Source organism: Actinia tenebrosa, unplaced genomic scaffold, assembly GCF_029948245.1.
Source record: "Actinia tenebrosa isolate PJP-AT-01 unplaced genomic scaffold, QUT_ActTen_1.0 PGA_scaffold11__36_contigs__length_13525064, whole genome shotgun sequence".
NCBI classification, from domain to species: Eukaryota; Metazoa; Cnidaria; class Anthozoa; order Actiniaria; family Actiniidae; genus Actinia; species Actinia tenebrosa.
The window spans coordinates 1,876,322-1,903,176 of NW_028292571.1; the positions used below are offsets into that span (position 1 = coordinate 1,876,322).

Here is a 26,855-nt window from a genome sequence, read left to right on the forward strand (position 1 = left end):
GTTTTACGTGAAAATATCATACCAGCCAAAATCTCACTTGCTTAAAAAGCGGACCAGCTGAGCTCTGGGCCCATCCATTCGAGGAGCGCTCTAATTGCTGGGATGCCTGTGGCAAACCCTTTTAAACCTGGCTAGCAGGCTTGGTTAGCACTCGTTCACAAAGACCAAAAGGACCTTTGACTGTCAAAAGATCGATATAGTCCATGAGGCCAAAGAAGAATGAGCAATAGACCTTTTTACTCAATCGGCAGCCATCTTGAATGATGCCGATGGGTAAACATGAAGAATATTTATAAATCATAAAGTGGCGGTGGTTTCACGTTTTCAATCTCGTACTCAAAGCCTTTATTTCTTACTGCGCATGCTTTACGAATTAAATAGGCCTGAATACGAGATTTAGATTGATACATTTTCAAATAATTTGAAGTTTTGGTGTTTCGTATATTGTTCCAAGTACCAAATTGCTCTTTCGTAGATGTGCTTCTCGTTGAAAAGCCTGAAGTTAAATAAAAAGGCATCCTGACGGCCGGCAGCCCATAAATTTTCCAATAGTTGCCCCCCCGGCGTCCAATAATGTCTTAAATAAAACGATATAAGTCATCATGATGGCCACCATATCTTCATAAAGGTCTGTAGACCTTCGGGGCAAGTGAACACTCGCGCCGTTTGTTGATCACATGTCGCTTTCTAATAAGGAATAAACCGATGTTGTCTTTTTTCTTATTATGAATAATAGCCTTTGTACCCGCTCTACCTGTGTTCCTCTGGATCTTATGGCGAATTGAGCTTAAACATAGTAATTTTTTGGCACTTACAGGAAGCCTTTCCAATGCAGTCTTCATTTCACAGTTTTCATTTCACATGCGTTTAATTGGACATCAGTTTTAGCTTTTGTTTCTCTGCATCTTTTATACCAGTACAGCATAAAATAGATATCTTAATTATACGATCTTATTCTGCTGCGCGAAATCTTACCCCAAGAGGGATCCACCATTTGCTAGCTCGTGCTTCCGGTTAAAATGTCCATATTTGACATAACTAAAAATAGCTCACTCCCAAAACACATAGGTCGTTTTATATGATGGAAGATGGACCCTTCTAGTTATGAACTTCTGGCATGCATGATTGGTGAGGCGACTGCAAATTGAATAGACCGTTTTCTCAAGGTTGCGTGCGAAACCTTGAGAAAATTTAATCTGAGGAACTTGACGGGCCACGATACCAGAACAGGAGCTTTATAATATACACTTAATGTCTGGTCGCGAGGGAAATAGCTAGTTCTCACCACGTGCACTTGTTTATTTTCACCATTCTTGTCACGTGCAACTTATTTCCCGGTCGGGATACATTTAGATTTAGCTAGTGTCACGTGGTCATCTTTCAACCAATGAAAGTGTTCGCTATATCGGAAAATTTCGTAGCTATATAACAATGAGAATAATCATACATTTCTACAAGTTTGGGGGATTTGAAAAATATTTACTTCAACGCGGATTTAACTAAAATGCGCCACATAAAAATATCAGTGAGTCACTATTAATATAAGAAATTACTAGTGGTAACATTTCCGTTAAACAGTTCTCTCTCTCTCTCGGTGTTTTTTGTTTTTGTAGCACAGCAGGATCGTTCCTGGCCAATCATTTCGTTCAAAAACGATCACGTGGTACAGAAAAAAACAGTCACGTGGTGCAGATTTCTTCGCCCGTTTTCTCTAATCTTATTATTTCCTTTAAGCAATAGAAAATTTTTTCCGTGTTTACATAGCCTGATAGCAACACGAGGGGAGGTTGGGAGAATTCGAGACAGTTATGCAAACCTGAGACGTAGTCGAGGCTTTGCATAACTGTCGAGAATTCTCCCAACCCCCCGAGCGTTGCTATCAGGCTATGTAAACACAGAGAAAAAAGTTTTCTATTGCTTTTATAAAATAAATACTAAGGGAAAACATTACCACTTGCAAGAAAATAAATCTTTATTTGAATTTGATTCTCATATCAAAATACAAATTCTCCATACATCACGAACTTCGGTCGTTAGCCAATCAAATTTCGTGTAATAAACGCCAAGGAGGCAAATGTGAAGCGAGAAAGAATCGCTATAGCTATTTTAAACATTTATCATTCTAAAACTTAAAAAACAAATACAAAGAAATGTCCAAAGATTGAATAGAAATCTTAATAAAAGATTTGAGAATTGATTTTCTTTACGAAAGTGATCAAAAGTAGATAACTGAGTGTCACTGTGACTGGAATTCTCGGTTGAAAGAAACGTGGTTTTGCTCAACTTGACAGCCAGAAAACATGGCAGTAAAGTTGATTGTTTCGTCTTGCCTCAATAAGATATTTGGTGGAGCTGAAGAGCTATCGCTGGAAAAAGTTTAAAGCTGCTGACTGTCTCCTTGAAATACTTGTATTCCTTATCGGGCGGTGCATTTAAATCATGAGAAAACACGTCGCTGAACAACCGAAGCTGTCCTGACGAAGGACGTGTGTTGTAGCTCCTGAGGGAATTCTCGTTACGGCGACCAACAAGAGATTGTCATGATCGATATTACGATCAGAAACACCTGCATGAGACCATAGGTTTATGCCTGTGGTCCTGGCACAAGTCAAAATTTGGAACTTCGTCTTCAAAATACATTTTTGGGGGCGTTTTTTTCCTCGAAAGGAACTGTAAATTTTTGAACTTGTACCGGATCGGGAAAACACGAAAGTTGTGACGTCACAACTGTGTTTACATACCCTCATGCAAACATGGCTATAAACCAATCACAGCTTGCGTACTATTTAATTTATTTTATAAAAGTAGATCGAAGGAGCACGGCAGAATGATTTCTGTCTAATTTAGTGCGTTTTTAATAGCTTTCGTACCGTTGAGCCGCCATCTTGGAATTTTCAAACGATTACCGCTGGTAAATAAAAATGTGGGCGCTCCAACTCACCGAAATTAGAAATTTGGAAAAAAAAGAATACTGAGGGTCAATCAATCAATCAGTTTATTCAATCTACCTTTCTGGAAATATAGTAACGAGTATTCAAAATTCTATTAACAATAATTGTACAAATATGTTTACATCGGCTAAAATTATAAAAATTTGGGCTAAATTTAAGCTTAATTCTCTTCTTTCGAGATATTTAGCGCAATATTCAGTTGTTCTTGCCTTCACCAGCACATAAACCAAATTTCATTGTGATTTAAGATGTGTTGTTGTCATTCCATTCCCCTCCAGCGACCATGATCCCTAGCGTTAAAACAATAGTTTGTTTTGATGTGACGACATTACGAAATAGGGCAATTGACCGGTCGGACCATAGTTAATGGAGCGGAATGATTTGGAAACTTCATAGAACAAAGCTATTGTTTTGAGTTTGATGTTGAACCGTACCATCACGTGATACTTACGGTGCACAATGAACCAAAGCAAGTATGGCTAAAAATACTCATTTCCTTATCATTTTCATGTATGAACATTTTGAAAGTGAAAACTTTCATTCTATGACCACAAACCATGCGGATAAATATTTCCGCGCAGATACAGTTAAATTACTAGATGATAAATAAGAAAGCATGAAAAAAGGCAATTTTCTTTTAAATAAACAATTAATATTAATCATATAGGAATAATTAACAGATGATATATATTTTAGAAGATGATATATGTTTCATCTTCATGTATTTCATAAGTGCTACGCGGTCCACATATTCTCATCTGTGCATCATAATTACCGCAACCTAACATCTATTTCACCCCGGCCTGCTCTCAGTCTCACCTCTAGCTCAGGTGGTAGAGCATCGGTAGTACAATTCCGAAGGTCGTGGGTTCGATTCCCAGCGAGGTCGGAACTTAATTTTTCCGAATTTAATTCCAAGTGCTTTCGCCCGGAATAACCTCGTTCCCAAGCACTATAACTTGTCTATATTTCTATATCTTCATGTATTTCATTAGTGCTACGCGGTCCACATATTCTCATATTTTAGGTTTTTTTAGGAAGAAAAAAGGCCAATATTCCAAATACTATGAACAAACGGTGCAACTTTTCCTTCTCTGTGCACGGTCAGCGTCATATAACAATGGATAAAGTTGAACAAAAACATAGAAAAGGTTTCCCAACCATTCCGCTCCATTAACTATGGTCGGATTGACTACTTGAGACATTCCTGTAAACAATAGTCTACTCCAAAGTAATTGAAGAAAGGAACTTAAGGCGTGTCAGTAAAAAATCCAGAATCTTTTGAAATATCCAAGTTCGAAAACAATGAGAATAAAATGAGTTTCAAAACGATTGAAAGGCAAAATATTTACCCGTTTTTGTCCTGTTCTGAGTGCGACCTCCCATAAAGAGTAGAAATCTTTTTTTTGGCGCGGCGTTCAAAGCATAAGTTGACAAAATGAACGGCCCTAAGCATTTTTGGAGCTCGAAAAAACGAAGCAAACATGGTGGTTGAGTGAAATGGTTATTCTTCTTCTCCATATTTCTGCTTCTTGTAGGCACATTTATATATTTTTAGTCAAAAGAAAACAGAAAAATACGCAAAAGTGGGGTTATAGTAGCCTGGGAAAGAAGGCTGGCGGCAAAACAGCTAAACGCGCTGTGATTGAAACAAAATTCAGCTCAGCTGGAAGGTTCCAATTCTAGGCAAAAAAGATAGTTGCCGCATGAGTAAGGGCCATTTTGCGCATTCCAAGGAAGGAATTAGATCAGAAGTTTAGGGGTCAAAAGACCTTCATCAAAAGAAAAGAACAACAGTACTAGTTTTTTTTTCAATCATCATAATATATTTTCAAATACTTTCTGTAGGGATTATGCCTTTACATTGGTTTGATCTTGGTGGTATACAACAGCAAACGTCTATCATTGTTTCTTAGAATATCACTGTATATATTTGGTTGGTTATTGAAGTGAAGTACTTCAGTTTGGGATGGTTACAGTAATGCTATAATATGTCATAGAAAGTCAGAGAAATATTGTTTCGCACGGCGTAATGGGTTCGGTTACACTATACAATGCATAGAGTGCACCATATTCAATCGTGGCTGATTCGTGAGTTTATTATCTTTCTTTAGGTATAAGAATTGATCTCATATCTCTATGGGAAGCAACTTATGTTAGTACAAAAGGTTGCGGTCGTCTTTTGCCAATATCAGGAACTTAGTATTTTCTTCTTGTCATTAATGGACTACTTCGACAATACGGTGGCCATCTTGGATTGCAAGGCATTATGGGCTGTCCAGGGGGCAAATAGAGCTTCGTTATAGTAATGATGTCAAATGATATTAACAGCTCACCACAACAGAATACAATAAAAGACGAATTAAAACGGCACATCGATCATATTTACCCATAAAAGAAAGACAAACGCACTAACTCTATGTATTTTCCTTCATTTTTGTTTGTTTTGTTTTGCCCTCTGGCAAGATGACCGCCGTATCGTCGATGTACTGAGTCCATTTGAACTGAATTCAGCCACAAATGAATAAAGTTTTTATGCTTTAAGTATAGAACTCGTACTTTTCTATGTTTCTATGTTCTGGCTACAAGTCTAAATACTAATCTCTAAACTCTAACATGGGACACTTATTTAGCTACATTGAATAATCGATCAAATATAAAAATAATATATTGATTAAAACAAAGATTACATTTTAAAAAATATCAAAAGTATCAAGACTACGTTTATGCATACCAGAACAAGGACCAACGAGGCCTGATAAATGAGTCATCGATGGTATTGACTAGAAAGGATAAGCCGACAAAATTGATTGGCTTTTTAAAAATCTTATCGCAAGTCTGTTACTTTTGAAACACACTACGAAACGAGGTCTGGATGAATCAAAGCAATGCTATTGATGGTTTTCAACCATTCCCAAGAGAATTAAATAACAAAAGAAAAGGCGGCCATTTTGGAGGATATAACAAAAGAATTTATTGACAATTCTTTCGTTAAGTTCCTCCAACATGGCCGCCGTGAAAACCATCAATTGCATTAAAAAAACAGTATTTCCGGTCAAACTGGTTCATTCAGGAACTCGTTCCTAGCTTCTGAGTAAAAGGAACGAGGACTCTAAGGAATGAAAGCTTCTCCTTTCTGTCAAGACTACTTCGCCTTTTCGAAGTGCCAAGGATTATGGTACTGCATTTCAGCAGGGCCGTAGCCACAAATTTCTGATTGGTCCGGTTTTCGAGGGTTTTCAGTTTTTCTTATATTTTTTTCTTATTTTTCTTATATTTTTTTCCCGAAAGTTGGTCCGGTTTCAACCGGATCAACCGTACCGGTGGCTACGGCCCTGTTTCAAGACGAGAACAAATTCTACCTCGCTTTAACTCGTTACCAGTCCACCTTGAAACTTCGAGGAGCGAATGCTGATCCTACAGAATGTAGACGGGAACCTTTAAATCATTTGATAGAACCTTGTATTGTTAATAAGGATTATAGATAATCAATAATATATACGTAAGGGAATAAAAACAGACGAATCAATATCCAATATGATCTGGATAATTTGAAAAGAGATTGGTCATTCACACCACCAGCGGCTTGGAACTGAGTCTATACATATTTACATAAAACCAATTTGTTTTTGTTTTTTTTTCAAATAGTTATTATTAACCGTGGATTTTTCAAGAAGTTCGGTAGTTTTAGAAGTTTTAGCGTTCCAAATTATCGTACTGTGACTATTTGGTGTCTTCAGTTAGCGAGTGTATATTTTATATATGTAGATGATATACACATACGTATCTTATGTCATGAACGGTTATCGGGCTCATAATGGCGTGTCAAGACCGCTTTGCATTGTGGATCCAACAAAATAATTCATTGTCACTTTTTCCTGGAGAAATACCACGAAAATGACGTTTTCTTACGCTTTTTTAAAAGTTTGCAAATGTTAAATTTTTGATAAATTCAAGAGGTCTTATGTTATCTTATATCCGTAAGGTCATGGGATCGATTCCTATCGGGGACTGATTTCCCCCCCCCCCCCCCCCCCCTTTTTTTTTTGTAGTGACAAACATAAATCATCTCTATAGATCTTGATAAAATGCATGTGTTGGTCCATAAGGCTTATCTCCTTTCGCTCCGATAACCTTTCTATTTACAGTCAACGCTAAAAAGGGTGTCAATTATGACAAATACATATGAATGAAGCGTCAGATTTCTATTTCGAACAAATCAATAAATTAACACTTTTTTAAAGAGTTGATAAAGCTAATTGTGTTCTTTGAGCATCGACCAATTTTGAGACAAGAAGCATGGTGCACGGTCTGGCTTCTATGTATTATTTGGTGTTGTTTGTATTGAAGTTGCATCTCAACACTTTCAGTTTATCGAACTCAGAAAAGGCCAATACACAACCTTTTTAGCGTCACTGACTTATATGCATCTTTAAGGAATATGAAACGAGTGTTTATGTCTCTATACTGCGATATAAACACGCTGGGAGTTGTAGAGCACGAGGGGTTTTTCTTGCTTTTCGAGTGCTCTACAGCCCCCAAAGTGCATATATCACAGTACAAAGACATAAGCAGCCGTTTTATATTGCTTTTATAAAATATTTCTGAACGATTTTGCGCGAGCGTCTCTGTCTTCTGATATAAACACGGTAGTCAGCCAATCAGCAAGTATTTCATAAATATCTATATATGCATGGGTATATATGTACGCACACAACATGCACGGTCTTGAAGACAAAAATTCTTGTAAAATACATATGGTTTTAAATGGCGGCCGTGTTGGTGCGGTTAATGATGGATGGTAATGAGGAATGTTTCGTTAAACACCACCAGCATGACCGCGATGACGTCACGTGCAAATCGAAGACTAATATCACCCTATATAGCAAGCTTCCCTGTAAATATTGGGATGCCCCATGCAGGGAATGGAGACAGACTGCTATTTTTTTTACCAACACAATGATATGCTAACCGTCCAGATGAAAGCTTAAACAGATACACATATATCTATGAATGATAAGCAGCTTTTAAAATATTAGATGTATAGAATAGTACGAGCATAATTAAGAAGTATGTTTGAAATAGAAGATGGTACTTTTTCGTAAGATTATTGGTCCAAGTAAACGGAATAATTGTTAAACAACGGCTATATGTGTGTGTGTGTTTGTATATATATATACATACACCAATATTAAATAGTATTATAAGAAATGTGAAGTAATAACATAATAAACCAGAGAGCAGTTATAGTCCTTTTGTTACAGCATGAAGTCATTTCAATAGTCCACTTCCGAGAAGTGCTTCGCTTGTTATACACTAAGGTTTCAATGTGAGGCTTCGTGTATGATGCTCAGTAATTCGTGACAAGAGAAAAGGACAAATTTCATTTAGCACGTAGCCTCGTACTGAAACCTTTGTGCGTGACAAGCGAAGAATATCTCGGAAGCAGGCTATTAATGTAAGTTAGTCAACGAGAAAAAGCTAATTCTTATATAAGACTGACGATCGGGTGCGTCTGTTCAAACTGCATTACTACCCGAATATTAGCTTTTACATTGACAATGTGTATATGCATACATAGAAGGTTCTGCTATATGTATGTACAGTAAATATATTCAATATAGAAAGGTAGAAAGCCTTTAATGTATATCTGTATAGTTATTAAGATACTGTAAGCGTAAACAGTCTGATTGAAAAACCCACTATCAGTGAAGTCATTATGAAAGATGTTTGAATAATATAAACAGGAAAATCAAACTTGACTAACAGAGAATTTGAAATAACGCACATTATATACCTATATATTTACCACTCATAAGCTTGATTCTCTCGAGGGGGGGGTATTGGAGGTATTATTGATGACTGACGTCACTGTTGGTACCTGGTCCAAGAAGCCTTGGTTACTGTTGTATCCTACAAACTGGGCTATTCTTTGCTCTACACATTGTGCTGTTAATCTTGCTTCACCATCCTGATCCCAACATTCTTCAACTGTTTGCACTAACCCTGCTAGGCCCTGGAAGGTCAAGAGTAACAGACAAAGCTAGTTTAAAACATGTGTCAACATTATGTGGTTTATTGGTTCGGAAGAGTCTGGCTTTGGGGGATGAGTCAATAAACGGTTTGTGTGCAAAAACATGTACAGTAGCTGAAGAAAAATATTTCTAAATCCAAAAGAAAGCACACTGCAACTGCAAGCACACAGTAAAGGCTGCAAACCTCATTCAGTGCAATATATGTATGCAATATATAAATATGTTTTAAAATGCAAGAAGATTTCTAAATCTTAAATAAAAATAGAAAACGCTTCAAACAAATTTTGGCTTATACAATGCATATGATACAATTCTATAAAGATTTTCATAAATGCTGATTTGGCTAATAATACATTTGCACTCTCTCACCACCATATAAGGATTAAAGCTTGCAAGAGCAGTCTACTGATAAGATCTGGACAAGTTTGCTTGGTATGACAGATCAAAGAATCTCATTGAGATAGCACGTATGATAAAGGCATATGTAGAATCATGCAGTAAAGCAATGCACTAATCAAAACCAGATATGGCATGCTGAATACATAAAGCTAATATCTACACACTCATAATCTTGGAAATTTAGTGCAAACATCTCAAATCTATTCCCAGGAATACGATTACTATATTGTTTAAGTTTGTACTTTCCTACGATGCAAAAAAGATGTGAGAATACTCACTCTGTGATTTCTCCAGTCCTCCCTAATTTTAGGCCTAATTCTTTGCTGTACTACTACTTGTTGCATATCTTCTAGTGATGGATGCAGCCCCACCTCTTCCTCAAATGGCAGTCTATATTCATCTACTGGCCCTGGAAAATATGTTGCATTTTACATCAAGTGTAATAGGCTTTGTAAACCCTGTGAAAACCCTGCGAACACCCTGCAAAAACCTGTGAATACCTTGTGAAAACCCTGCAAAAACCCTGTGAAAACCCTGCAAAAACCCTGTGAAAACCCTGCGAAAACCCTGCAAGAACCCTGTGAAAATCCTGTGAAAATCCTGTGAAAATCCTGTGAAAACCCTGTGAAAGCCCTGTGAAAACCCTGTGAAAACCCTAAAAATTTTAAAAATATAGAGTAGCTATTTTTCACAGGTTCTCAGCCAGTAGTAATTGGAACTCTTAATTCTTCAGTTTTTCAATGGTATCCCAAAAGAGAATTTAGAGAAGAAAGAATAGTATCTATCGACATTCTGATGATCAAGGTTTACAAAAAATCTAATAAGCTGGTAGAAGTGGGGCAAGGAGAGGGGATTGCGTTTAAGAGAAATATACCATTTTCATATAATTTTAGACTTGAACATAGAGTTTTGTGCTCTAGGATTGGTCGAGCTACCAGTGATTAGGAGACAATATTCACTGTTTGAGTAATACTTCTCCAGAATTTAGTCTTCTCTGATATCCAAGTCTAAAATGATACTAAAACAATTATTCACCTCAGGCTGATTGAATGTGGGGAATAATAACCTCGCCACTCTAAAACTCTTGGCTTGCTATTCCCCAATATCCACATAATAATCGTTAAATAATATACCAAATAAGCATTGGAAATCATACCATCTGCGGCAGAACATCTCGTTGCCAGCTCCCACAGCACAAGCCCAAGTGCATACATATCTATACGTAGGAATGCCTCCCTCGTGAAGCAGATGGCCCCTTCTAAAACCTCTGGTGCCATGTAACGCTTGGTGCCCACCTATAGGAAACAAGACATTGTTTCATAATGGTGGATCTAATTATTGATGGTGAAAGTTTTTCTAGCATACAATTGCCTATTTTGATGACAAATGCACTAAAACTGAGAATACAAGTGAATGCTGTCAGCAAAATGTTGTCGGTTCCAAAAAAAGGTTATATCATCAAAGCTAAGACCAAAGAGGAGCATGGAAAGACAAACAATCATGCTAATGTTATGCGTATTGCAGTTTTCCCTTCCTGTTCACATTTTATGCATCATGGCTTTGGCATGTTGTTAATCTAGGTCGACCGACTTTGCTCTACTGTGCATTTTTACATGTCTATATACAAATATAATACTGTCTATATGCAAATATAATATACATTTCGGAGTACCCAAAATCCTTTTTGGTCTTAACTTCAATGATATGACCTTCTTGAACCCGACTACATTTTTTCAAATAGGTGTATACAGTATCAGATAATTGCATGTTGTGATGACTGATACATTCTGAGTATGCTTTTAATGGTTAAAAAGGTATTCAAGTGGCAGGAGGAAAACATGTAGACAAGTTAATAGGAGCCATTATGTCATTAACAGAAGTATGCTGGTAATGATCTTTTAAAGTAAATGGAGCATCAATATTATGGAAAATAGCTGTCGACATATTATAACAATAATATTCATTGAACGAATAGCAGTAAAGGAACTGTTCATCCATGAGGGCAGATTTCACGTACAATCCAGTAACTAACACATAACTGGTCATAGCATGATAACTGACATGTGTACATGTATCAACTTGGTTACTGCTACTGTATTTATTATACTCTCATGAATTCAGTCATGGAGCAGAGATATAGAGGCCCTATGGCATTTTATGAGTAAACGGACAAGACCTATAGCATCACAATTTAAGCATTGTCATGGTCTGACAAGAGCACATTATTTATCATAAATGTTATCAATATTATGCTCTTCACATCCATAAAAAACTGCTCTCATACATCCTCCATTAACTTTTAAGATGCTATTTTCTTGAAAAAAACACCCTGGTTCTAACCCTTGGGCTTATGCTTGTTTTTAAAAATAGGCTTTTTGCTAGGCTTATAGCTAGGGGGCTTATAACTGAAAGGGAAAAGTGTTGGGGATGAGGAAATGGTTATTTCTTTCTTTTATTTTCCCAATCAATCTTTTGAGTCATCAACAGCATAAAATATTGTGAGACCCTAGAGATACGTAAAGTAGGCTTATAACTAGGGTAATAATTAAGTTACTACTCTTCCCAGTAGACTGTTACACCCTATGTTTTTTCAACCCATCCAGAGGAGCTTTTAAACCCACCCGCTGCTGAGGAAAATTGATCGCGTGATCGCATTTTGTGTACCATGTGATGAGCTTTTTGATGTACCACATGATCAAAATTTGACAACACCAACGCTCATCACGTGGTACACAAAATGCGGTCACACAATCAATTTTTCTCAGCCGCGGGCAGGTTTAAAAGTTCCTCTGGATGGGTTGAAAAAAGGTGGGTGTAACGGTCTACTTGGAAGAGTAGTATAAGGACACAATCTATATCTGTCTTCTTACCTGTCCATGTGTTTCACTTGGCTTTTCAATTTCATCAAACTTCAGGGCCAGACCAAAGTCAGAAATGCAGCAAGATAAATCACTTTTAACTAGTATGTTCTTGGTTTTCACATCTCGGTGTGCTATGCAGGGCTTAAAAAAACCATCCTTACCTTTGACCTCTGAGTGTACATACGCAAGCCCTGCTGCCATTGTTTTAGCTAATCGACAGAGCTCAGTCCAGCTTAAAATATGTTGCTTTAAATAGTCAGACAGTGAGCCGTATCCATGATACTCTGTGATAAGCCAATATTCAGTATAAATTCCTTCAATGTGTTTTTCTACAGCTATGAATCTGAGTACATTATCATGATTTAAATTACACAGGGTATAGAAGTCTTTCTCATTTGACCATGCTGTCTTCTCATGCTCTGGGAATATTTTAACTGCTACTGATTCAAAGCAGTGTTTGGCCTTCCAAACAGTGATGCCACCTTGGCTTTGTGAAATGACCTCCAATCGCTGAATAGGTCTCATGCTCAGAACAGGCGAGGGGGGTTGGTGTACATTGAGTGGCTCTTCCTCTGTTAAACCATGCATGAAGCGGGCTTGCTTTTGATGATGGTACATGAAGAGACAAATTGCCAACAGTAGAGCCGAACCAAATATTGGTATAATAGAATATAATAATGTCTTAAGGTTGTCCCTTTTTCCTGTCTTTTTGGATTCTTTTACTGTTGGTAAATCAGTTTTGACTGCCGAGGTAGTCGGGAAGCCTATGAGAAAATTAAAAAGGTTCCATTTAAGATATTTTATTAGGGTCAACTAGCTGGAATAAACAGGCTTTGAAATTTATATTAAATATTATAAAATTAATATTATATTATACATTTTTATAAATACTATATTCCATAACAAAATACTAGAGGATGCACCAAAATTTAATGGATTGCATTCAGATCTATGAAAAAAGCTTACAGTTGGTTTCGTGAGACTTCTGCTGCTCCCATTCCAAAGTTTGTTTTCAAATTAATTCCCAAGTTGATATGAACTTCTGAACTTCAGTCACGTGAACTAAGCAATGAACCATGACTTGCTTTCATCTATAATTCAAATATTTACTGGAACTGCATCTTCAAACCTACTGTAATACTTTTCCAAAATTGCATTCCAGACAATGTACAGAGATAAATTCCTTTTGTTGTGATAAAATTCATTTCATGCTGTTAAAAATAATAAAGATGAACTTTATCTTACCATTTCCAGATGGCTTTCGTGTTTTCACAATCCACTGACTAACCGGAGCCAAAGAAAAATTTCTGTTACAGTTATCCCCAGTACAGCAGCAGAAAAATACTGTAGTCTTGCCCTTTTGTCTGGGAGTACCAAAACATGATCCACCATTTATACATTCTTCAGGATTGGTACGCCAGCATCCCTTCTTTATCACTCTTACGCCTTCAGTAGTGTTCTCCCACAGAGAGAAACAATGGTCGTTATTAGGCGGGCATGACAATGAGTCATTGCATTTATCACTATGGCATGGTATTCCCTGAGATTCACATATTCTCGAGTTACAGCCTAAGAAATAAGACAAAAAAAAAGTTTGTAACTACACTACACAATAATGTAATGAAAACATACGTATCAATAGACTCCGGGAGGTCAAAGAAGCTTAATTTGGAGAACAAAACAAAAGAATTTCAATTCCCTGAGAATTGGAAACCTACTGTTTTGCCTTCCAAATTTAGCTGCATTCTGACGTGCTGCAAGGGGCCTATAAAAAACAGAAGTAGCACTTTTTCGTGTACCTGACCACACTCGAGAAACTGTGTTCCTGATCATCCAGCAACATATCTTATCGGGCAGCACAATGTACTCAGATGACTACACAACATATCAAACAGTACACGAACATGGCTAAATCCATCTCAGTAAACCATTCAAAGAATTTCACTGATCCACATACTGGTGTCCACACAAACACCATTGACAGAGTTTGGGAAGTGTTAAATGAAAGTTCAAGCATATGAATTGTAAAAGATATGACCGCATTCCTGAGTACCTCGACGAGTTTACTTGGAGAAGAAATGCTCAAAATGACTTGTTTTTCTCGATTATGCACGATATTGCTGCAAGGTATTGACATTGGAGGAAAGACAAAAACCAAACTGCTCTTCTAGGAGTCAACAAATAAATAGAGGTCATACATATATGCTTTTCAAACATTATTTGCTAATAAATGCCGACACCGTTACCTAACCGACAAATTTTACCAACCACTTACCAACCACTTACCAACCAATTACCGAGACCTTACCAACCACTTACTGAAACCTTACCGTACGGTACAGATCGTTCACAATAGCCAACATTAGCAGCGAACCACAAAATCACAACAAAATCAACACAGATACCAAAGTAAACCACTCGTAACAAAATCAAAAACAACAGCATCATCTAACCATCAACAGCAAAACAATTTTACAACATGCACTGATCGATAATTTATATAGTGCATGTGTGAGCTAGCAAGCTGAACTTAAAGTGTGTGCTAGCTTAATCTTGGAGGTTTTGTTAGAAAGAAAGTAAATAGAGGAAATTACATGGGCGCTTGGAGATACGAACTTTATCTTCGAGTGTTGAAAAGATCTCTCACGCATGAGTGAGCACAGCGAAACGAGAGAGAGATTTTCAACATGAGAAGATAAATTTCACCCATGTAATATTCTGTTTATCATTTAAATTATCCATAAAATCAACTTAATAAGCTTTTTATTATTATAACTAACTAATAGCTTAAATACACATGGTAACAATATTTTCACATGTGAAAATAACATGTTATTTTCACATCTGAAAATATCAGTTTTCCAAAAAGGAGAAATATAGGTATTTTATGGATAATTATATGATAAAATATTATTTCAACTATTGTCAAAAACGTTTTTTAGTCTTGCAAGGTTATAAAAGATATGGAAATTCACTGAGTTTGCATCCACTGAGCTATGGATGTACTTGAGTTGGTTGGAAGCTAGAATTGTAGTCAGCTTTGCCCTTTATTTGTGCATCTCTTATTTATGCTTCTCTTGCACTTAGTAGCCTTCTGAGTGCATTCATATTTTAATGAAAGGGATGCAGTAGTTAGGTTGATCAAAAAGTAAAATTAATAGATAATGGAATTAGGCATGTTTGCCTAGAGGAAGTACACTAATTTGCTTATGTGAAAAAGCTTAAGTATACAATTTCAATCCTAATCCAATTATTAATCCCTTGAAACATGTTTTTGGCAAAACTCCATATCTACTTACAAACTACTTGTACCTATATATAAGTGTATGTTTCACAATCAACAATTAGCTTAATACAACTTTATTGCACATAGCAAACAAAATCAAGGAACTCTTTAATATTTTATGTCTTTTTACTTTCCTTAAGTTTTTATTTCAATTGCAGTGTAACTCAATACTTATAGCAAAGAAAAACAATAACTTATACTTAAAAGATAAATAATCAAACAGCATCCAGGTGTTTGTACAACAATTTCAGACAATCTATTATCTCTAAACATTATCTCTAACATCAATTTTCAATATAATTATCAAGTAACATGCAAATTATTATTAATCTCTGGCAGGACAGAAAGTTTTAACGCTAAGATTGGCTTGTGAAGTTGTCATTCTACAATCAATATTTGTCTCTTTGTATTATACATTCAGCTGTAGTGTGACAGCTTAATTGGAAAGAATAATAGCATGATATATATTTGTATTTATATGTAGAGTGATGTTAACTCTTAGGAATGCTCAATTTACATTCAGCACTTAAGTGGATTTTGTTATCCAACAAATTAATCCACTGGATAAGAATTATCCATCAGGGCCTAGATTTTTATTTTTACACTGTATGGAGAGCCAATTCTTATATGTTCACATGTTTTGTCATTGTGCATAGTTTTCAATATTATTAGCAAAAACAATGACACCAACAAGGGCAGCAAAAAACAAACACACACAAAAAAAATATTTCCAGCTGATCTGAGAAAAAATGTTAGAAAAAATATTTCATATCCATATAAGCTACATATAGATCCACTTTTGATTACTACTACTAATAATAATATTATTATTATTATTTATACTATTTCCTAAAATGAAAACAAGATATTCAGAATTGTTGTGGCCTTTTTCACCACATACTGATGAAAAAACTCTTGTTTCCCAAGAAAGAACATTTATTCATAAGCTTTACAAGCTATTAAAACTGAAGCTTTTGTTTTAAAATAGTAATGATGATAATAATAATAATAATAATAATAATAATAATAATAACAATAATAATAATAATACCATGAAAATAATTTTAAGGTGCTCTGAACAAAAGATTGTAGCAATTTACTGTTCTAGCTTCTCACATTAGAAATCCTAATCGTTTATCATTAAACCTTGTTATGCACATTTTTATCACATAAGGAAAAATATTAACACTTGATTTTTGCAAGTAAACCTTTTTTTAGTATGATACAAGTGCACCCAAGTACTATACATGTATCCTTTTCATGTTAATAGGTTTACAATTCATCCTTTTAATATAGCATGAACCCTAGGGGCTTGGTGTTAACCTTTAAACTAAATGATAGTGACAGTTATTTCATTGCCCTGTAAGCAGTCTCATTTCATCTCCTCAGTGGTCGAGAGAAAAACCAGACTCTACTCGCAGGGTATTACTTTGTGTTCCATTAAAACTTACAGAATAATTCATACAGTCATTTATAAACTGATAATGATTAGCAGTAGCTAGAGAGTCCAGACTGTGTGCGTGTGTTGAATACAACAAACTAAAAGGAAACTTTAACATTTTGTAAAGGAGTCTTATCTGTATATAGAGTGCATATATCCGAGAAAAAGTTAAAACAAAATTGTACAAATATTTGCAAAGTTTTGTAGGTCTATAATCCACTGAGGTCTTGCTAATTTATACAAATTCGTGCAATTTCTTACAATTTTTTATGCATATATAGTATGCACCCCAATGATGTTTTGTATGTACGTTATTTGATTTTTGGAATCTTCTTTTTAGGAATTTTTTATGCAATTTCCTTTAGCAAAGACAACATATAAAGAATAAATTATTATCTACATGTATGAAGTTTTATTATATCTCTTCACAGCTGGCATACTGTATAATGTTGCTCATAAAGGCATCATTAAAAAAACACACTAATGTTTGCCATTTTGTATTAAAAACGTATTAATACATCTAACACACAGGAAAACATAATCATTTTTTTTTAAATAACGGAAACTTATTCGATAATTATTAGTTCCAGGTGGTTGAAACCTGTAGATATGTTACCTGTTGCCCAGGATATTTATACTACCTCTTATTATTCACATGTAAACACAAGTTTAAAATGTCATTATCATGGTTGGTAAAGTGGGGAAATAAAGGTATTTTTTAATCAAAAGGTTATATAAAACTTTGCAAAATTTTTGTAGATACTAAGCTATTCAAGCTGAAATGCTTGTGAAAAGGGGAAAGTATGCTTATTTTTGTTGTCGAAATTTAGTGAAACTGGTTAAAAACTTTGCAGAATTTTGTAGATAAGCTATTCAAGCTGATCGTGAAATGCTGGTGAAATTAAAAGGGAAAAGCATGTTTATATTTTTGTTGAAATTTTTATTAAAGCTAGTTTAAAACTGTTAATAACAATTAGGTTTTAAAAATAAAAGAATACATACATGTACTCACTCTAAACATAGGGTAGCGGTTATACATATGATATGCATACTACTTTGACTATGTATCAATTTTTTTAACAATAAAAAAAAAGATAAACTTCTTGTTTTGATCAAAAGGAAGGGGTGTGAGCTCATTGACGTCAGCAATCTGTGTTTGACAAATTTGTAAGTTATTGTAAATATATAATATATATATATTGCTGCTGCAATTCAAGCAATTGTTGTGCAAGTCAAAACTAAAACAGAAATTAGCATGACACAAAATCTATGGAATGCAGTAAACACTTGCAAAAATTGAAGTTGATAATATGTTTTTCACTGCAATACGATGCCCCTAGCCATATGCATTTTCAAGGTGTCATGCGGCAGTCCTTGACAACAGCTAGTAATTTCTATAAAGGATGCTCTTATTTGATCTATGACTAGAGTGAAATTTTTACTATAAATCTAATGCTACTATAGCTAAGTGTTAAGGATCAAAATATATGCATTTTCTGAAAACACATTTTAGCCTTAAAACTAATACTATTGAAAACATAATAATTTAGGAAATTTTTGATGATTAAAAAGAATATAAAATATCATTTAGATTTACGCACATTTGTCGTTTGGAAATCACATTATACCAATCACGTTTAGTTATATGCTTCTCTTATTTATTTATTCATATTTTATCATTTTGGAACGGAAAGTAAAAAGCACACCAAATTGGATATTGGATGTGAAATTTCCCAGGAATTATAACACTTAGCACCAGAAAGTGCATTCAAGCAAATTTAAAACATTGCATATATTTGAGGAGAACAGTATTATATATGCTACTCCATGGACTGCTAATAGCGACACCATGCAAGCTGATGTAGGAAATACCACATGTTAAACCACTCTATGATTTCCATAAAATGTTTTGAATAACCATGTTTTTCCGCTCACAGCATTTGATATTCATGTTCTGGGTAATTTTATATTCCAAAGATATATTATTAGATTGACCAGGACACTAAACTAAGTACTTGCAGCAAACGTTAAAGCACAAATTTGTTGAATTAATCTTTTGTCTTCGAAAACTTATCTTATATAAATACTAACTATAGCTAGCTAGAACGCAAAAGTAATTCAGCGCTTAGGCGAGGTATAGGTAAAATAAGCAAACAACACGATTTGTGTGAAATCAATATCACCTACGTTTTTTTCTCGAGGTACAATTGAATGCACAAACAGTCGATAAAAAACTACCAGCGTGAGATATGTTTTACGATGATTCTCAATTTGTCGTGCCGTTTAGTAACTTGGGTTCGCGTGATTTCGTTCTGAAAAGCTACTACAACCACAAGGGTCGAAGCTAACGTGACCCTTCTCAGCCAAGTTAAATACGAGAGAACAACACCATTTAATGTTTAACCCCAACGATGAAACGACTTTCGCCCTCGGCTTTTGTACGAATTTACGTACATGCTGAAACTCTGCAGTTAATGAATGAATTTGTAGATATACTTTATTTCAGTGGGAGGTATTCGGCCTAATTTATGGAAAAAACAGAAGCTACATCAACATAGCGCTCACGGAATCCTTTTTGCCAAGAAAGAGTAAGGTCATACAATCGACAGTATTTGCCGAGAGTTCGTTTAGCACGTGGAACGACCGAGACCACACAAGCAAAGTGTTGTTCTATCGACTTTCGCTCACAACAATACCTTCACATAATAATCTCAAAGCATATTCGAAACATCAGATCGTAGTGATCGATTTGACATGAAGGCAAAAGTAAACAGAATTACTTCATGTTGGCGAAGCCCCGAGAAGACTTGCATGCTGGGTTAGAAAGAAACTTGTAGTTATGGATAGGAGGTCAAACTAGATAACCAAAATATCATTTATTTAGCTTTTAAGGTATTAAAATGCTAGCAAATTGTATGCAGAAAATGAGACTAATGTTTGATTCGAATGCAACATTGAGTGAGTGTGTAATTTGCACATTGGGCGATCACAACAGGACCAAATGTTATTTGTGGACACTACCAAAGCCAAGAGAAAACAAACAAAACTATCAATCGCTTATGTTTTATGGCAAGAGAAGGACAGTAATGGAAAATTCCCAATTCGATAGCAAGATTTGACCACTTGAAGAGATCAGCCTCCATGATTACAGCCTCACGATACGAAGCTTGTGATCACTCTGTTGTACACTGAACTACGGACAATAGCCTTCTACGGATCTAAGAAATAGTTTGACCTTCAAATCCATAAAGATCGATTCTCCGCGGAAATGCCCTAACTGGTCCCGTTAACTGTCGTAGAAAGGGCGATCGCTTGTAGGAGGCAAGGAATTTGAAGGGCTTATGAAGAAAACCATTTACGCGCTTTTTAAAGTGATACAACTTATCGAGGGTCGCTCGCTCATCGGGAATTGAGGTGTGTTAGACACGGAGGACTTACTGGGGAATTTCACCATCTCGTTCTCCAGGTGAAATGGGGTCAGGAAAAGCAGAGTTCTACCTTAATGGATCAACAACGACAGCACAGTTGTATTTCGTAAATTTTTTAAGATTTTGAAGAGCAGAATAGAGATGAATTCGAAGATCGTATCAGGCATAAAACATGTAAACAACAGCGACGGTTCAAGTTATTTCTACCTCATGTCACGGCGTTTCGAAGTACAGAAATGCTTACAAAGACATCCAAACATTCTGCAACCAGCACTGAACATTACATACAAATATCACAACCATCAACATAATATTAACCAACGAAATTTCTTATTTACGAAACCTCAACGAACCATCGAGTAAATGTGTTTCAATAGTGTAAAGTCAGTGACTAAATATCGCAACTGCGGCTCGAAAAAAACAGCACAAAACGTAGAGCCGACGCTTCACGTTGACACACCGGACCTTTTAGAGTATCAGCAATTAAGTACCACTCACCTGAAAGTGAAAAGGCCAAAACTAAGGCCGAAAGTGGCCAAAACATTTCTCGTTTCATAGCTTTCCCTCCATGAAACTTGCCTGCGCACAGTTTAGAATTCCCGGATGTCGCAATGATTGACAAGTTTAGATCACGTGTTCAATTAGCACATGAAAACGTCCTGTGATTGGCAGGGAGCATGTAAAGACCTAATCGGGGACACGGTTGAGTGGCATTCTATTATCGCAGCGTGGTTCGTAGCTTGACGAGTCACGTCTCAGGTTTTTCAAAAGATGGTTTGTCGATGTTTTTGTAAAGCAAAAACTATGAAATAAAAAGAAAAGCGTTGACCTTAGTTAGTGACGTGCTTTTTTTTCTTCCGGTATTCAACGTCTGCGTTCACGTAAGGGGTTTCCTAAAAGAGCAAAGGATGCTGTGAACATGCTGTAAGCAAGGTTTATACACGTGAGCCCGCCCGTCCATTATTTCCTTCATAATGGGCCTTGGTGTTCCGATAAAAATGCCGAATCTTTCATCGCTTTTCTAGCGCAAATCAAAAAAACTAAAAAAATGAAAATAAAATGAAAACAAGGGGGGATGGGGCAAAAAGAAAAAAGAAAAAGAAGAAGAAGAAGAAAAATAGAATGAATAAAAGAAAGGAAACAATGACAAAAGATAAGATCGCGAAATGAAGAAAGAAAGATTAAGACAATTAAAAGTAAGAAAATCAAGCAAAAGTATGGGAAAGAAGGCTTTGTAATATAAGAACGTTAACTTGTGCACGTATCGAAATGACTCCAGCGATAATGCTAATTGATGTTGCTTGATTATCACGAAGCGTACAAACCGGACTGTGGTATACACTTCGATAACATAACCATTCGAGGAAAGCGACCATGACCAAACTATCAATAGAACCTGATAAAGCACGACAATAAAAACAATCATAACTGGTGGCCGTTTCTGGTAATACAAGACTGACATTGTTGCCAAATGTCAGTACTGGCGCCGCTTCTTAGCACCCTTATCTAGTAGCTCTCCGAAGGAAAATTTCCCACGGGGAGGGTAGGGTAGGGAATGTATATACTGTAATCTTAGAAGAGAGTCATGCAACTAGTCTATCATGCAACTTCTTTTCTGGAATGTCTCTATAACACTGCTCGCATGTCATGACACGATTATCAAATCCATACGGTGCCTCACATAATCGATCACCTGTTTATGAAACATAAAGTTTTTTAACACCTTAATTTGCATATCTCCAGCTAGAAAGAAAACCTATCCATAATTAATGAGTTTTTACAAGTAAATGTGTTTATGATTGAATGAATTGCAGCTATCTTGTTTAATTGTATTCAGTAAAAGTGTTTGTGATAATAAACTAATTTTGGAATCCTTTATCATCTTCGTGTATACATGCATGCAACGCTTTCTCTCTCTCTCTCTCTCTCTTTTTTTCGTTTTTTTATATTATTTTATATTATTATTATTTTATAATATAATGGAAAAGTTTGTTAGCATTTCCATCCCTTATTTGATTCAGATAATTATCAAGAAGGTATGCCAAACAAGATCATTAGTATTTATACTATTTTCTAAAGTGAAAACAATATATTATTCGTTATAGCCTTTTTCGCCACATACTGAGAAAAACCCTTGTTTCACAAGATAAAACATCTATTTATAAGCTTTACAAGCTATCAAAGCGGAGGCTTTCGTTTTAAACATAAGTAATGATAACAATAATAATAATAAATAATAATAAATAATAATAATAAATAATAATAATAAATAATAATAATAATAATAATAATAATAATGATAATAAATAATAATAATAAATAATAATAGTAACTCATCGACAAAGCAGTTCTGCTAAGTGCAAAGAGAAAGCAAAAGAACTTGGAAATGGTGTGGGTAGACTACACAAAGGCATATGACTCTGTACCTCAGCTGGATAATCACCTCCCTTGAAAACATCAAGGCTCAGCCATAGATCGTAGGATTCATGAAGAGAGCAATGTCGCAGTGGAGGACTGAACTAAGCTTAGACGGAGAATCATGTGGTCATTCTGAAATAAAGCGTGGAATATTCCAGGGAGATTCGATGTCACCGTTACTGTTCATCATATGTCTCATACCATTGAGATCCATACTGAACAACACAAAGAAAGGCTACAAGCTGAACGATGGTAATCTACTGAATCATTTGTTATACATGGATGATATGAAGCTCTATGGGAAGAACGAGAAAGAAATGGAGTCGCTACTACACTCTGTACGAATATTTAGTGCAGACATTGGGATGACATTCGGGGTAGAGAAGTGCGCCAGAGTAGGAGTAAGAAGAGGAAAGGTGGTGAAGAGGGATCGGATAAAGCTACTCTATGGTTAGCAGATAAAGGACTTGGACGGTGATGATCACTATAGATATTCGTCCAACTACGAATACAAAAGGAGATTAAGACTGGTTCTTAAGTCAAAGTTATCAGGAAAAAACGAGATTTCCGCCATTAAGGCCTATGCGGTTTCAGTAATAAGATACACAGCTGAAATAGCAAATTGGACAAACGAAGAACTCCACTCTCTAGACAGATAGACGCGTAAACTGAGTAACCATGCATTGAGGGTTACATCCCCGTGCTGATATAGATCGCATCTATCTTCCAATATCTATGGGTGAAGAGGACTTGAGACCGTAGAGGACACTGTAAGAGAGGAACTTTTCCTGAAAGAATATGTCAGCAAACATGAAATTCTATGGAACATTGAGAGAGTACAAGGACCGACATGACAAAGTGGCAAGAACGATCCATTGGCCTATGTAGGAAACACCAAAGACAGTGCACTGTAGATAATTGGTGGGACCACGAACTAGAGAAAGTAGTGGAAAACGAAAAGGTCAAGATCCTATGGGATTTTAATGTTTACACGGATAAGAAGATTGCAGCAAGAAGACCGGACATCATAGTCGTAGATAAGAGCAAGAAGAAGGCGAAACTGATTGACTTCTCGGTGCCTCAGTATGGACCATAAAATTGATCAAAAGGAAATGGAAAAAATTGACAAGTACCAGGACCTCAGAATAGAAATAGAAAGACTGTGGAGGATGAAGACCATGGTAGTTCCGATAGTCATTGGATCGCTCGGAACAATATCAAAACAATTTTAGGATCGTGTAGAACTTGATAGTATAAGCTTGTTAGACCTACAGAAATCTGTACTTTTAGACACGGCAAACATCTTAAGAAGAGTACTTCAGCTCTCAGGAGCCGGGTAGAATCTCGAGCTGAAGGTTAATGTATACCAGCAATAAAGGAATAATAGTAATAATAATAATAATAATAATAATAATAATAATAACAATAATAATAATATTAATAATAATAACATGTACCACATGTGGACAAGCGACTGGAAAATAAACCAACTGAAGGACATAGACCGACGCACAAGAGAGATAGTCAGAAAAGAAGGAGGAATGCACCATCACGAATCCATCAAACTACTCTACCTACCAGAAGAACTAGGAGGAAGCGGCATGAAGAAGCGTTGAGGACACTTTCAAATTAACAACAATCAAAATGGCAAACTATATCAACAACAGCAAAGACAAGAGGATCAAGCATGCAAGAACGCTTGAAATGAATAGAGACGCGCAAGGTAGAAGGTCAATTTTCAAACAGGCCACCAAGTACGCAGCAGAATATAACATCACGTGCGACTTCGATGATACAGGCACTAAAATACCTACAAGTAAAGACCCTACACCTGCCAACGAGACCAAAACGATAACCTCACCAAAATCAATAAAAGAGCTGCTGCGATCAAAGATCACGGAGAAGTATATAAAAGAAAAAAAACAGCAGACATGGCTTGGAGCCTACACCAACCAACAATTCCAAGACAAACAGATTTCACCAACAACCAACCAGATCCTGAAGAAGTGGAAAAACATTCCCTATATTGTCTACACCGTAAACAAGAGCATACGTCAACAACTACTACCAACAAAGACATACCAACAAAGCAAAGCACAGATGACCATCACAGACACCAAATGCAGAATGTGCCATGTGGCTACAGAATCAACAACACATGTACTGAGTGATTGCTCAAAGATCGCCCAAAACCTTTACACAGCCAGACACGACAGAATGCTGAGACCGATAAACCACTGTTTGCTGGAAAAGTACAACTTTCAGGAAAGCGACAATGGAAAGCCATGGTACCAACAAAGTCTACCATCAGCAGTACTTCAAAATGAAAAGGCAAAAATATACTGGAATGTACCCTTTCAACTTGAGAAAGCTCCAGAAAACAGTGCCAATAAACCCGACATAGTTGTAGAAGATAAAGAAACTAATGCTTGGACACTATTTGAAGGCACAGTTTGTCAAGTTGGCAAGATTGCGGAGAGAACTGTTGAAAAACAAGAAAAATACACGGAACTACGTGCAGGCATCAAAAAAGAGTGCAAAAGCTCAAGTGTAAATCAGATTAACATAGTGTTTGACTTTCTCGCAGGACATCACGAACAGCTAAGAAAAGACCTAAGAACAATTACAAATACAGACAGGGAAGTGAACTTTCTTATAGAACGATGCCAGAGATGGATTTTAAGCCAGAACGTTAATATAGTCAAGAAGTTCTATGAATATGCATAAGCTAAAGAAAGGATTGAAAAAAATGATGAACTTAACCAGCCTAGACTTAGTCCGCTGGTCAATGTAAACATGATATATACAGACAAATAAAACTTGACATAATAACCTAACCATAACCTAACCATAGAACGCTCTCAGAAATGGACTATTTCACAGAATAGTGAAATTGTTAAACGTTTTATGTGTTTGTAGTTCTAAGAGAGACTCATTTTAGTTTTGAAGAACTCAAAGTTGATCTTAGCTTCATGTACTATATACTCAATTGATAACTTTTAGTATATTTTATCTTTTTTTTTTTTTTCTGCTTTGTATCATACCCATTTTATAGATTATTGAAAATTATTCATTATTTTATTATTATTATTATCTTATTTATTACTTTTATAAATTAATAATGTAAATACTATAAAGAATACTTAGTCCACATTGGCTAGGCTAAGCCCGCAATGATGTTGATACATTTAGTGAGATTTTATCAATAAAGTTCCCCATAATAATGATGATGATGATGATGATGATAATGATGGTTTTCATTAATGCTCTTAAAATACACTCGACAAAATTACTCGGTTCTGATTAGACAAGAGGAGTACAATTAAATCCCTTATAGTACACTCAACAAAATTTCTCGACTCTGATTGGTCGAGAGGAGTACAATTATAGCGTTAATTGTACTCCGTAGGAGTACCGAATTAAGTCGCTATGGCAACACGGCCAAAACAATGTCAAAACAATTATTTTCTATCATTTTGTACTTAAAAAGTATAAATAAAATTTTAAAGCCGTAAGAACTAATCTTTTTTATGCATTTCAGTTGCACGATGGACTGGAAATCGGCCGCCAAATAGACAAAGATGAACAGCGTCGCTTCGCATTTTTTACTGAAATTTTGTTGAGTGAACTATAAACAAAAAATCGCACGATCTTCTCGTACAATTTGGAATTAATAGACACTCGTAATGTTTTGAAAGTTCTTTAATTGTACTCGCCTAAAGGCTCGTGCAATTACAAGAACTTTCAAAACATTACTCGTGTCTATTAATTTCCAAATTGTACTCGAGATCGTGCGACTTCCTATACAAATTATACTCTATAGACTCCCAAATACGTTGCTATGTTCGTTGTGTGTTTTATAAACAAAAAAATCGCACGTTCTTTCAAAACATCACGCGTACCTATAAATTCCGGATCGTACTCGAGATCGTGCGATTTCCTTTTCAAAACAGACATTAAGGTTTAAAATATAGGGATATAGTCTTCAACATGATCAAAATACATTAAATGCCTTTTTTTTTTTTTTTGAATCGCG

General features: G+C 35.8%; 1 protein-coding gene and 1 pseudogene across 2 annotated transcripts; one reads left to right on the top strand and one right to left on the bottom strand.

The window, feature by feature from the left end:
- Window positions 1–6,978: 6,978 nt before the first annotated feature.
- LOC116295427 (activin receptor type-2A) lies at window positions 6,979–24,509 on the bottom strand. 2 transcript variants are annotated; one of them, XM_031703224.2, is made up of 6 exons: window positions 24,398–24,509; window positions 13,492–13,815; window positions 12,256–13,010; window positions 10,542–10,680; window positions 9,664–9,794; window positions 6,979–8,967 (listed from the first exon to the last, which is right to left on the bottom strand). In XM_031703224.2, the coding sequence occupies exons 1-6, from the start codon at window positions 24,420–24,422 to the stop codon at window positions 8,764–8,766; spliced, it is 1,578 nt and encodes a 525-aa protein (XP_031559084.2). In that variant the 5' UTR covers window positions 24,423–24,509; the 3' UTR covers window positions 6,979–8,763. The 2 variants fall into 2 exon arrangements, with proteins under 2 accessions (XP_031559084.2, XP_031559083.2); XM_031703223.2 differs by lacking the exon at window positions 24,398–24,509 and adding an exon at window positions 20,900–21,411.
- On the top strand, window positions 23,628–24,051 carry LOC148912311 (uncharacterized; annotated as a pseudogene).
- Window positions 24,510–26,855: the final 2,346 nt, after the last annotated feature.